Genomic DNA, 13,565 nt, shown 5'->3' on the forward strand with positions numbered 1-13,565 from the left:
GGTTATTGGAACTCAGCATGGACTCTTTATCCCCTCTGTCATCTACTACCAACCCTACCTGTAAGTCTATAGCATCAACTGCAACTGGATACGTAACTCTGCCTTTGTAGCACACAGAAGATGGAGCTGAGCTATCCGAGCTGAAGGCATTCACTATTGCACTCGGGGTTAAAATAAATGATGCAAAGGAGAATATGAAGGAGGCTATAAAGAATGATATTCACAAGAGAATAGACACCAGAATAGACAAGCCGCTTCAGGATATAAAGACCAGGAGGTACATTTACACAATAACTTTGATGCAAACCTTAAAAATAATCTAGCTACAATTGATGAAAAAATACTGGAATATATAATCAAAATTGAGAATAAAATATGAATATTTAGTGCTCACCTTTAAAAAGTTATGCAAATGTTTGACTCGTATTGAAGAAGTATGATAATGGACATGCGCCGCTGACAAACAAGCAACTGCTGCAGAATCCGAATGGAAATTGGTTGTTTAGAAATGAGCTATTTTGTAAGATAGACATAGAAGGAACAACATCAGAATCGAAGGTCTCCCTGAAAACCGTGAAAGTCCAAATCTATTGGAACCCATAGCTAAATTATTTTCGAAAATATTTGGAGAGGACTTTAAATTGAACACCGAGATCTTAGCAGCTTATCGCATACGTGGATCAATTGCCTGATTCAACAAACTATCGGTTCAAGAAAATTTGATGTTGATTTGCAGACAGAAATAGGTGATTATATTAGAAAATTACTGCATTCATATTTTCCCAGATTTCTATCCTTCAACAGCTGCTAAATGAGCTCCATTCTACAGCATTAAACAGCGCATGCTCAGAGTTGAAATCAGGTACAGCCTCTTTATTGATTTTAGCTCTGCTTTTAACACCATCCTCCCTCACAGATTGGTGTGCAAGCTGCTAGTCCTGGGACTCCCATATTCCACCTGTCTATGGATTAAAGACTTCTTGACAGACTGCACTCAAAGCACCAGCTCTCCTCAGGAGTGTGTGCTGAGCCCACTGCTCTTCACGCTGTACACACATGACTGCACCCCAGCCCAACACAGCAACACCATCATCAAATCTGCAGATGACACCACTGTAGTGGGCCTCATCTCTGGGAAGGATGAATCCGCCTACAGGGATGAAGTGGAGCGTCTGACAGCATGGTGCACTCACAACAACCTGCACCGAAACACAATTAAGACCAAGGAGCTCATTGTGGACTTCAGGAAAAAGAAAACGGACATCAAACCACTCTACATCAGAGGGGACTGTGTGGAGGGTGTCAGACTTCCGCTTCCTGGGAGTCCACATCATGGAAGACCTGTCCTGGGGTGTGAACACAGCTGAGCTGGCAATGAAGGCTCAGCAGAGACTTTATTTCCTGAGAGTCCTCAGGAAAAATAACATCCCAAAAAATTGCTGGTGTCTTTCTATCGCTGCTCTATTGAGAGTATCCTGTGCTACTGCCTCTGCATGTGGTCAATAGCGCAAGGGAAAACACTTCAGCGGATCGTAAAGACTGCCCAGCAGATCATCGGCTGTTCTTTACCTTCTCTGGATGAACTGCACAGCTCTCGCTGCCTCAGGAAGGCAGAAAATATCTTAAAAGACTCCTCACACCCCACTCATGACATGTTCCAACTGTTGCCATCAGGTTAAAGATATAGGAGCATCAAAACAAAGACTAAGAGACTGAATAACAGTTTCTACCCTGTTGCTATTAGGGCACTGAATGCCACCTAATCACCTCCAATGCAGCAGTGCAATAGATGACATCTTGTGCAATAGTGTTCATGTGCAATTAAGGTCTTATGTTGAATGTTTGTGTTCTACCTTATTTCTTCTTATCATTTCTTATCCTTTTGTAATTATATTTATTTATATTTTGACACCGTAGGGACTGCACCTAATTTCTTTGTATTTGTTACAATGACAATAAAGATATTCTGATTCTGATTGTTTCCTGCTAAACTGAAAGTAATTGTTGATGACAATTCTGCATCTTTAGTTTTCCTGAAGAAGCAGAAAAAGAGCAAAAAAGACTGTTCCTGACATCATCTACAATATGAACATAATGGCTGTAGACTGTGTTTTAAATCCAGAACTAGATAGGTCTCCAGATGCAGTGATGATAAAATCTAATATCACAATAACAATCACACATTTGTAATGGATCATAACTTATCAGACCTATAGAGATTCTTAAATCCAAACTCAAGAGCATATTTCTTCTTCTCACCAATTACTTCATAGTTACTTAAAAACTGATTATTTCTTTACTGATAATAATTTATTGCCCACTATATTTACCTGTTGCATCTCTACATGACAATCACCTTTTTCTACCCTCTCAGACTTACATGCTATTTAATGCTTGGAAAACGACTGGGATTAAAACACTTAGAGAATTGTATATAGATAACGTGTTTGCATCTTATGAACAATTACGCTTCAAATTTAACTTTCCATCAACACAAATTTCCCACTACTTTCAAATCAGAAACTTTGCTAAAAGTAACCTTCCCAATTTTACACACTTCCCATCCATTTCTATTCCAGGAGAAATACTGATCAGTCTTGATGACTCAGACAGCATCTCAGTAATATATAAAACATTTTAAAGCACCTTCCTTTCAAAGATCCAAGTGTATGGTGGGGAAAGGATCTTTCACTTAATATTTCAGAAAAGAAGTGGAAGGCAGCCATGCACAGAATACACTCCAGCTCCATATGCACAAAGCATTCAGTCATTCAACTTAAAATCTTTTATCAATCACATTTATCTCATTTAAAATTGTCCAAAGTTTTTCCAGGTCAAGATTAAACCTGTGAGTCTAGCTCCAGCCTCATTGGGCTACATGTTTTGGGCCTGCACCAAATTAACATAATTTTAGACAAAAATCTTTGAATGCCTATCAAACAGCCTTGGTGTCACAGTCACTACTAACCCATTAACGTCTGTGTTTGGTGAACTCGTAGATGGGTTTAATATGGAGAAGGACAAATTACCTTTACTGCACTACTAGCATGTAGACTTATCTTGCTCAACTGGAAGAATTCCAGCCCACCCGTTATAAGTCAATGGGTAACTGATGTTCTGTATTGTTTGAAATTGGAAAAACATCAAATTCTCACTTAGAGGATCTCTTCAAAACGTTTTTAAAATATGTCAAGATCTAATTTTAGAATAAGCATTTATATTGGGGAAAAGGGCATTTTCCTTTCTTTGTTGTTTTTAAAGATTTGCTCTTGCTGTTGGCTCTCCTCCATTTCTTTCTTGCGAGACTTTTCAGTTTAAGCAAAAGAAGATTAAAACTGTGACATGATTGAAGTGTTTAAAATTATAAAGGGAATTATTCCAGTGGATCGAGACTGTTATTTTAAAATGAGTTCATCAAGAACATGGGGACACAGTTTGAAACATGTTAAGGATAAATTAACATAGAAAACCATGAACACATGGAATAAGCTACCAAGTAGTGTGGTAGACAGTAAGACTTTAGAGACTTTCAAAACTAGATTTGATGTTATTTTAGAAGAATTAAGAGGATAGAACTTGTGAGTTTTCTTGGGCTGAATGGCCTGTTCTCGCCTTGACTGTTGTAATGTTCTAATGTAAATAAATAAATAAAAAGACATGTAAGTGTAATTTGCTGTCAAGCAATTTCTACTGTTTGAATAATATTGTACGCACTTAAAATGTAACTAGAAAAAAACTAATACAAAAAAGTTGAAACATCAAAAACAATTGTTAAATTACAACAAAAAAAGATAAGCACGGCCATTGATTTCCTACATTTCAAAAATGAGTGCATGAAGTCAGCTCTTTATCATCAGGAGCAGTAGACAGACCATTAAACAACATCATAGTCGTAACACTTCAGCAGCAGTCCTTTTATTTTCCAAGAAATTATTTCATTCAAACATGTACCCAGTTACAGAATAATTATGGTTATAACTGGAAAATCACCATTCAGTGCAATTTTAAAACATTCAACCAATGAATGAGTTTTACTTGAAACGTAAGTTTTAATTAGGCAAGTGAAATCAATGTTTTATTTAAAAAGGAATCAGACATCTTTTAATCACTGAAATATAAAAGATAAAAGCATTTTATGACATAGTATATGTTTAAAAAAGATTAATAAAGCTTCTTAAAAATATAAGATATTTCACAGGAGTGTCCACTATTCAGTTTATCAGACATTTCTGTTAGCTAATAGCTAAATTGGTTGTGTAAGATCCTCCAGATTTTTTTTAGTTTGGCTTAGTGTGTTCCTGTTTGATGATTCAGTTTTTACCATTAAGCACCTCTTTCTGTTTACCATATTAAATGTATGAAGGGAGACATGATAATAGGAGGATCTGCACCAACTTTCTCCTCCTGAATGAGATGTCCAGATATGCATTAGCCAGTTAAAATGCACACATGATGGGGGGACAGCTGGAAATATTTGGTGAAGAACTTTTAGCCCTAAAGCCTAGCATCTAGCATCAGCAGCCTTTTTCAGATGTAGTCCAGGCTCCTCCAAAGGAGTTTGGTAGATTTAGTGTATGTCAGGGTCCAGTATTACATGGGTTAGATACAATCAAATGGAAGTGGTGCTGCAGGCACTCCTGATTCCAGATGTATAAGGGCTTCCCTCTCCACAGTCAGAGAAGCTTACAATTGGAAGTGGAGCACAGATGGAGGCTTGTGAGACAGGATGATAAAAAGAGGCCAGATGTTTCTACTAAAAGAATTAGGAGGTAGTAAGGAATGCTTATTGCTTTGAAGTAGTGTTTCTGCTGCCAATATACGGTAGTACAGTGCCAGATCAGGCCTAGCATTTGCTATTTTGTAGATTTCTTTGTTAGAGTCATTCCTTCAGTTCAGTCCTACTGTGTATTGTTAATTTTGGATTAAGTACGGCTCTCGTGTTCCATTTGAATCTTGATCAAAAGAAAATTTCATTTTTTATATTTGAATCTTTATTCAATACTTCTTCTTTAGTACAATTATAACAATAGTTTAATACTGCTATCCTGTGAAGGTAAGAAATATGGACACCATGCAGTCTGTCAAGACCATTTAGCTAATGAATAGCTAAGTTTTCCCAATTCAAGCCTTCTTAAAAACCAGTCCTTTCTAAGACTTGCAAATCTTTGTTAGATAGAATTGCTTCCTATTGACTCCACTTCTATTTCATTTTCAAGTAATATACTATTATACTATTTAACTGAAAGAATTGTGATGGACCAGCTTGATCAATTTCTTTGAGGACATTGAAGGCCCGGATTAGGTCTCTGATATCCTTTAGTCTGTGCAGAACATGCTTATTAGCCCAGGGGTGGTTTTGGTTGATCTTCTCTATATTTTTGTTGAAAGAATGATGACCAGAATTATACAAATTGCATCATATACAGACTCACTAGGTTAACTTAAATTAAAATAAAAAAAATTAAAAAGCAATAAAATTACCAGAAGGAATTAAAACAGCATATACATAAATTCACTCTTTGGAGATTACATTTCCTCCCTAAATTCTCTTCCTACGGCCATATATTTATATTATATATATATGTATACTGTATGTATGTAAACTGTATGTACATTCTCCCCGTGCAATATTCCTTCCTCTGGAGGACAGAAGATTGATGATTTCACCAACTCTGATGTCACTTCTATTGTCCACCCTCCTGGACTCACCCCTTCCTGCCTGGGCTACCATTTTGAGTCAATCCACTTGTTGATTCCCGTTTTGTTTTGCTTTTTGTTTTTTGCTATCATCCAATTATTTGAGGTTGACCACAGTGCCCCAAACCTTGTTATAATATATATATATATATGGTATATATACACACACACTCACATACACACATAAGGATCAGACAAAGTCCAGGAGAAAAAAAATAAAATAAACTGGAAAACATTTGGCATACATCACAAATTTCCATTTATAAAATCTATAAGAATGACTTATAGCTGAAAGTCTTTATGATTTTCTCAAAACCAATTTACAGTTATTAAATCTGAAGTTTCATTTGATGACATATATGCAGGACATAAAAGGAGATCCAGACTCTGACACTCCTCAATTAAAGACAACATGTCTAGAGTTAATTGTTGACCGTCGCATGGCTTATTGTGAATGAAAGAGGCTTCGTCATCAGATCCTCTACAATTTTTTTGATTTCCAAGACAGGATTATTTCCTTCCAGAATAGATTTTTAACTCTCTGCTAGAAATTCCAGAAGTAAATGAACTGATGATTTTTTTCTTTACAGAATACATTTTTACTAACTTGATTACCCAGCAGAATGTCATGATCTGTTCTAATGCAATTCTGATTGAGTTCAGAAGTTTTACCTGTTATCTATGTCATTAGACTCAACCATATCTTTACAAGATTGCCCAGCTTTGCAGTGGTCTTCTCAAATCAGATATTAGCCAGTAGCCGTGGTAGAACTGTCACCATCCTTATTCAAGTCCACTGATTCAAGGTATGCTGGGTCCTTACTTGGTTGGCGTGACAAGGTATTGCCAATCCTGAACCTCTTGCTTGTAAGATCTTGAGCAGTGCCTTCAAATAATTTTGCCATGAAGTTCAATCCAGCTGTCTTTATGTAGTCTTTTCCAACAAATGTGTAGAGAATTGGGTTTGCACAACTGCTGAGGAAGGCCAAGGCGGATGTCACTACGCGACATGTCTTCCAGATGTGGTCAAGTTTGGTCTGAAGTGGAAGAGGTGCCAGCCCTGCAGCCACCTGTATTGGAAAGAAATGTATTGATGAGTGATTAAATCAGATATAATTTGACACATTTGTAGAAATGAAAATGGAAAAGAGAATGAATGAATACACAGAAGGCATTGCAAAGGTAAAGAATGGAATGGAATTCTCAAGAAATATCTGACACTACTGACATGGGCAGCAGTGTAATTAAAATGTCTGACATCTCCCACATATTAAATGTAATTAAATGTATTGCTATTATTTTGTTTATAATTTTTAATCATTGTATTAACTCTTTTAGGGCTCATTTTTTTTTTTGTTTCTTTTCTCCCAGGGCTGAATATTTTTCCAAATACTAACTTTTTTAAAAAAAGAACAGAAAGCAATTGTTTAACATATCAAATCAACAAAAAATATTTATTTTTGACAAATGTTACCGTTTTGCATGTTGTATGAGCCTGCATACTATATGATTTCACGTACTGCAAAGTATGATATCGCTCAAAGCAGCCAATTGCATGCATTGCCACGTTGCACTGCTTACAATACGTGCTGCACTGGTCTTGTCTTTTGTTGTGGGTTTCCACTTTGAAAAACGAGAATACAGAGCAAACGCATCCCGCGATTCAAAAAATTTCTCTGCCTACCTGTTTGTCTCGTCTGACAGTAGCTGAAAAGCAGCATCAGGAGAGAGCAGCCTGAAGTAGTTCAGCAGCTGGTGATCTGTTGTGTCCAACAGCAAGCCATGCCGTCTTGTGAAGTCCGGCTCCCACAGATCAATGTCTGTGTATTCCTCCCACGCGAACCTTGCCGTAGATGCATCGGCTGCGCGAATGCGTTCAGCTGCCAGTGGATCAGCTGGCGCGGCATCGGCTGGTGTCCGATCAGCTGATGCCGGCTTCTCACTCTCTTGTTCGATCTCCTGATCACTGTCAATAAAATCCGATTCTGAAAAATCAGAGTCCGACTCCGCGATAATGCGCAAAACATTGTCTGCCGAGTGTTTTCTTTTCTGCACTCGCTTCGCTACCTTGTGACATGTCGATGCCATCTTGCCATTATTTACATTTCGTAACTCATGCACACACAAGGATTAGTTGCCGAGTCAACGAGTCTAGCATTCCTCCAAGCACAGAGGGAATGCCTGCGACGTGACAGTGAGTTTTGTCGCCATTAACAGCTGATTGTCGCCCTCTATCGCAGGATGTCGACTTTTGTCGACATTCGCCCTCAACCCCTCCTGTCGACAAAAGTCGACATCCGCCCTAAAAGAGTTAATTATGATATTGCATTGATATTATTTTTGCTGCTTTTCTAAGTATGCTTTTTTGTGGGTAATGGATGCTGACATTTTGTGTAAGAATTACTTTCAGTGTTATTGTTGTGTCACTGGCAGTAATCTGTCCTAAGGAAAGACCTCTCTAACCCTAGCAATTCTGTATTTCAAAAATCTAAAAAAAATAGTTTTGTTTAACTGATTACTTGTTGATTTGTTTGATGTTTTAATGTTATTATTTGGCTGGCATTTTATAATTATCAGTGCTGATGATCTAATACACAGTACATTGCACATCTCTCACTGCCTGCACATTCACACTACCTGTTTTGCCTCTTACCATTCTTTCCACTCACTTGGGGTCAAAAGTAACACATCTACAGCCAGGATCATTTCCAGGAATAATTAGTGGGCCGTATACCCAGGCAAATGAATTTAAGCAAAGGAGGGGGACTAGTAGATTCTGCTTTTTACATCTTTCTTTCTTTCTTTCTTTCTTTCTTTCTTTCTTTCTTTCTTTCTTTCTTTCTTTCTTTCTTTCTTTCTTTCTTTCTTTCTTTCTTTCTTTCTTTCTTTCTTTCTTTCTTTCTTTCTCATACTTACACATATCCTCTTAATATGAGGTGTCTCCAACACTGCAGCAGGTACCCTGTGTGGTGTACTGGTTAAGGCTTTGGGCTGCGAATGTGGTTCAAATCCTACTACTGACACAGTGTGACCATGAGCAAGTCTGCCTGCGCTCCAACTGGTGAAACAACCAAAATACAACCAATAAAATTTCAAATGTTATAAGCTGTGTGGGATAAAGGCATCAGTCAAATATGTAAATCATTTAAAATGTTGCAACATACTTTTTGTTCCAAGAAATTTAAAAAGCAGAGTAAATGAACCAGAAAGCATAATATTCTTGACTCATTGAAAATTTGCTCAATGCAAATAGTTTCAGGGCACCATGGTGGAGAGGAAGCTCTTTCCTGTTTAATTTGAGTTTTCTGGAAGTATCAATAATATTTCATAAAAACATTCATGCATTTTGCATGTTTTGATCATACGAATGAATAAAGGACATTATGTGACACAATTTACATGAGAATTTTTAAATCTTTTTGTTTCCATTGACATTTTTCACATTGTTTGCTGTTGGGCAAAGCAGGTCACCATTACAGTCCAGATTATCAAAAACTGTTTCCTCTCATTCTGATTGAAAACATGAGATTAACATTTTTTCTTGGCCACTACTACAAACTACATTAGGTAAGTAACATATAAAAATATGATTTTTGGGTAGAGTATTCCTTTTTATTCAGATGGCACTGTACACGTGTCTGTCTAAGAAGAATTAGAGTTGGTTCTTGTCTTGACTCCATGGTTTCAGTAATTCACAAAGTAGATGTATGGATAATTTAAGTTAATAGTTGGATGAACATCATTTAATCTTGATGAATTGCTTTAACATTTTGCAGATTGTTCACAAAGCATCATAATATGTATCCCTTCTCTATAAATAATAGTGTATGATTTTGATTTATTTGTTAAAAATTTCTTTATGTGCTGGGCTGCTGAAATTGGAGTACAACAACCACTTCTTACTTAGTTTGTTTACTCGGTTATTCTCCATTATAGATTTGAGAGAGATATAGCATCATCACATGTACAGTGATGTCTGACCAGCTCTCAGGCACCATGATAAGCAAGAATGTATTAAATAGAATGTATTTCTTCCTGAAATGTAGTCTTTTTATATTCTCCAGAGCAGCAGAACAGTTTTTGAAAGTGTCTGTTGTCTGACTGCTCTAATTTTACTCATTATGTTAGTTCCACTTCATACTCAATAATTAGAAAACAGTATCCTTTATTATCTAAATGTGTGACTGAGAATTATTACCCAGGAATAAACTAGTCTACCATGCATTATGCTTATTAGCCAGCATAGACTGCAGCATCGGACAGACATACATTTTCTGTAAATAAGAACTTGTAAAATTTAAGTTTTTTTTTTTTTTTGCAGTGAGCATATCAGTTTGTAGTTTGGTGACTATGTGACTAGTTGTGCCCTGTCTCATGACCTGTTACTTTTTCCTAATCTGCTGCACCCATAATCCATGTCTATCTTGAGTAATAATGATGCCTTTCTAAGAAGACAGGCAAAACAGTGATCCAAATCTGACCTTTATGAGAGTTAGCCACCCATGGACAGATACAGCTCAAAATGGCTACCTGGTGCTATCAGTTAGACTGACGATGAAGCTGGCATGTAATCCCAGATAAGGGAAAGGGAAACTTGGCCAACCTGCTCACCCTATCGCCACAGTGAGTCTTAACATGAGACGAGATCTGGAAATTTTTGGTTGGATGGATTATGGATGAACAGTCGGATTTTGCTTGAAATGTATGTGAAATGTAGAAGTACTATGCATTAAACCTAATTGTTAAATTGTGATTTACAAATTGTAGAAAATCTATACATATTTAGATTATAAAATGTGCATATATTTGCATATATGTAGTTATTTCCTGCTATCAGATATACAACAAAAAAATTAGTGGTTGTTGTAGTAGTAGTAGTAGTAATAATAGCAGTAGCAGCAGTACTGCCAAGTGAAAGTTTTACGTAAATGACCATCCAAAAAGCAATATGTTGACACTTTCTGGCCCCACAATAAACCAGAATTACTTAAATATGCAATCTTAAATTAATAGATAACACAAATCATCTTATCTCATGTACTCCTTAGGTAATACTAACATTTTTTATACTGTACATGTACTGTATGTTGACTTATGGGGCTGGATATGTCAGTGACCAAGATCATCATGTTGATTACATCATGAGATGCGATGGTTCCATTACCAGAAGTTTTCATATTATTCTTTTCTTACTTAACAAAAACTAATGGTGGCGCTGGAGTGTGGTGATGAATTGCATGATGATTAGTACATGCAAGGAGGAATTTCACTGTACTCTATACTTGAGACTATAATGACCCTACAAACCTATAAAATGCTTAAAAGTGATTATATTTATAGAAATTGATCTAATACAGATATATAATATTCAATGCAATGCAATTTAATTTATTCTTAAACACACTTCCATTTATGAGCTCGATGAGATACACAATAATTACATATAAAATCTTAAAAATGAAACACAGAATTAACATATACATTAACATATGCATAATATATATATATATATATATATATATATTCATGGCAGGCGGCACGGTGGCGCAGTGGGTAGCACTGCTGCCTCGCAGTTGGGAGATCTGGGGACCTGGGTTCGATTCCCGGGTCCTCCCTGCGTGGAGTTTGCATGTTCTCCCCGTGTCTGCGTGGGTTTCCTCCGGGCGCTCCGGTTTCCTCCCACATTCCAAAGACATGCAGGTTAGGTGGATTGGCGATTCTAAATTGGCCCTAGTGTGTGCTTGGTGTGTGGGTGTGTTTGTGTGTGTCCTGTGGTGGGTTGGCACCCTGCCCAGGATTGTTTCCTGCCTTGTGCCCTGTGTTGGCTGGGATTGGCTCCAGCAGACCCCCGTGACCCTGTGTTCGGATTCAGCGGGTTGGAAAATGGATGGATGGATGGATATTCATGGCATTCGTAGTCTGAATCACAATCTGATTGTATGGGTGGTTACCTACCAGGTAACGCTTGTGATTGGTCAGCAAGTCGGCTAACATCAGCCATGGTGCCCTCTTTCAGTTGCGAGAAGCAGATCATAGAATGGTTGAAATAGTTTTACTGTCAAATAATGCAAAGAGTACGCGACACGTGTTTCACCCTAATTCTGGGCTCATCAGGCATACACACTCATTGCATCCCCTCTCGGGAATCGAACCTTGAATGTCAGAGGCGAAGCTCCTAACGCTGCACTACGGCGTGTGGTTCATTCATTTGACAGCATGTAGATCGGGGTAATTACATTCATGGCATTCGTAGTCTGAATCACAATCTGATTTTACTTAATACATTTTAAATGTAAAAGTGAAATGAGGGAATATTTGTGGCAATCAATGTGTTAAAGTTATTCTAAAATTGTTTATTCCGCATCACATATCAGGTCTGATGCTCTTTTTATCACAATGTCCATTTAACTTAGACATGTGAGATGGCCTTTATGGTTTTAAGCCCGTTTTGACTCTTGAGAAGTTGTTGGGCTTATGGGGTAGCCACACTCAGGAGTGGCGGGATACTTTAATTGGGCTTCCCTTCTAACTGTTCCATCATAACATACGTTGCCCCTGTAATGAGCCTCTTGGTTAATCAGCATTAAGTAGCATTTGCCCACTTTGGGTGTTGGGCTCTATCATGTTTGTCTCCTGTTTATGGTTTTCATGGACAGGATATCATTGCACAGCTGAGGATGTGAAGGTGTCAAGTTGGGGTGGTTAGGGTAGCATCATTGCCTTATGCAGATGATGTTGTCCACTTTGCCAAATCTGACTGTGACCTTTAGTATGCACTTATGCGACTTATTGAGGAGTGTGAAGTGGCACGGATGAAGACCAGCCCCTCCAAACCTGAGGTTATGGTTCTATCTTGGAAAAGATTGCTATTACCAGGTGAGGAGAGATCTTGTTCATGAGTGATGGATAAAGGAACATGAGATGAACAAGTGGATTGGAGCAGCAGCAGCTATTCTGTTGGTGCTGTACCACTTCATGGTGGTAAAGTGGGAGCTTAGTCTATAGAAGAAACCCTCAGTTTACCAGTCTATCTACATTCCTCTTAACTGTGGGTAATAACCATAGTGGTACAACTGATTTTTCTTTGCTGGGTGGCTGGGCTAACACTCTGTGATAGGGTGATTCAGGAGAGCCTCAGTGCTGAGCTGCTGCTCCTCCAGATTGAGAGGAACCAGTTGAGGTCTTCTGTGCATGTCATCAGGATGCCCCCCTGGATGGTTCCCACTAAAGCTGCTCCAGGCATGTCCCACTGGGCAGAAACCCTGCGACAGACTCAGGACAACCTGAAAGAATTACATCTCACAGGTGGGAAGTGGAATTCCCCGTGATAAGAAGAAATTTCTAGCTGTACAAAGAGAAGCCTGGGCTGACCGGCTTAGTTTGCTGTCACTGCAGCCCTCACAAGCAAAGATGGTTTCAGAGAATGAGATGAAATTGCATTTTTGTGATAAAATTCCCCCTGCAAGTTATTTTTTTACATGTTCAATTAATCTGCAGTTGAAGCAAGCCTCCATGAGAAGCTCCAAATGACTGGTCCTAGTTGGGATGGCCACCATCTTTGTTACAGAAACGGAAAAATCATTTTTTGTATTTGACCTTAATGGTAAAAAAATGTGTAACTGTAGGTTATGGAGAGCTAAAGTCGATCTTGGCAGCTTTGAGCGAAAGGCAGATGCCAACCTATCATGGAACATTAATTCTTTCCAGAGCCCACTCACTCCTGAAAGGCTTTGGAGAATTTGGAGTCTTTGATCATCGGAGCCTTCACATCTTTGGGAATTGGGAGGAAATCTGCATAGCTATAGAAAAGCCATTCACATATACGGAGAGTCTGCAGGCTCCTCTCAGATGCTGACTGTTTAAGTATT

At 38.0% G+C, this 13,565-nt stretch overlaps 1 protein-coding gene across 1 annotated transcript in view; it reads right to left on the reverse strand.

The window, feature by feature from the left end:
• Positions 1-4,029: 4,029 nt before the first annotated feature.
• The window catches only part of ltb4r2b (leukotriene B4 receptor 2b), a 94,817-nt gene continuing 85,281 nt past the window's right edge, over positions 4,030-13,565 (reverse strand). Inside the window, exon 3 of the mRNA XM_028793591.2 lies at positions 4,030-6,767. Within this exon, the coding sequence (XP_028649424.1) occupies positions 6,447-6,767 (321 nt within the window). The 3' untranslated portion in view covers positions 4,030-6,446. The remainder of the gene's footprint in view (positions 6,768-13,565) is intronic.

This window comes from Erpetoichthys calabaricus, chromosome 2 (assembly GCF_900747795.2).
Source record: "Erpetoichthys calabaricus chromosome 2, fErpCal1.3, whole genome shotgun sequence".
NCBI classification, from domain to species: domain Eukaryota; kingdom Metazoa; phylum Chordata; class Cladistia; order Polypteriformes; family Polypteridae; genus Erpetoichthys; species Erpetoichthys calabaricus.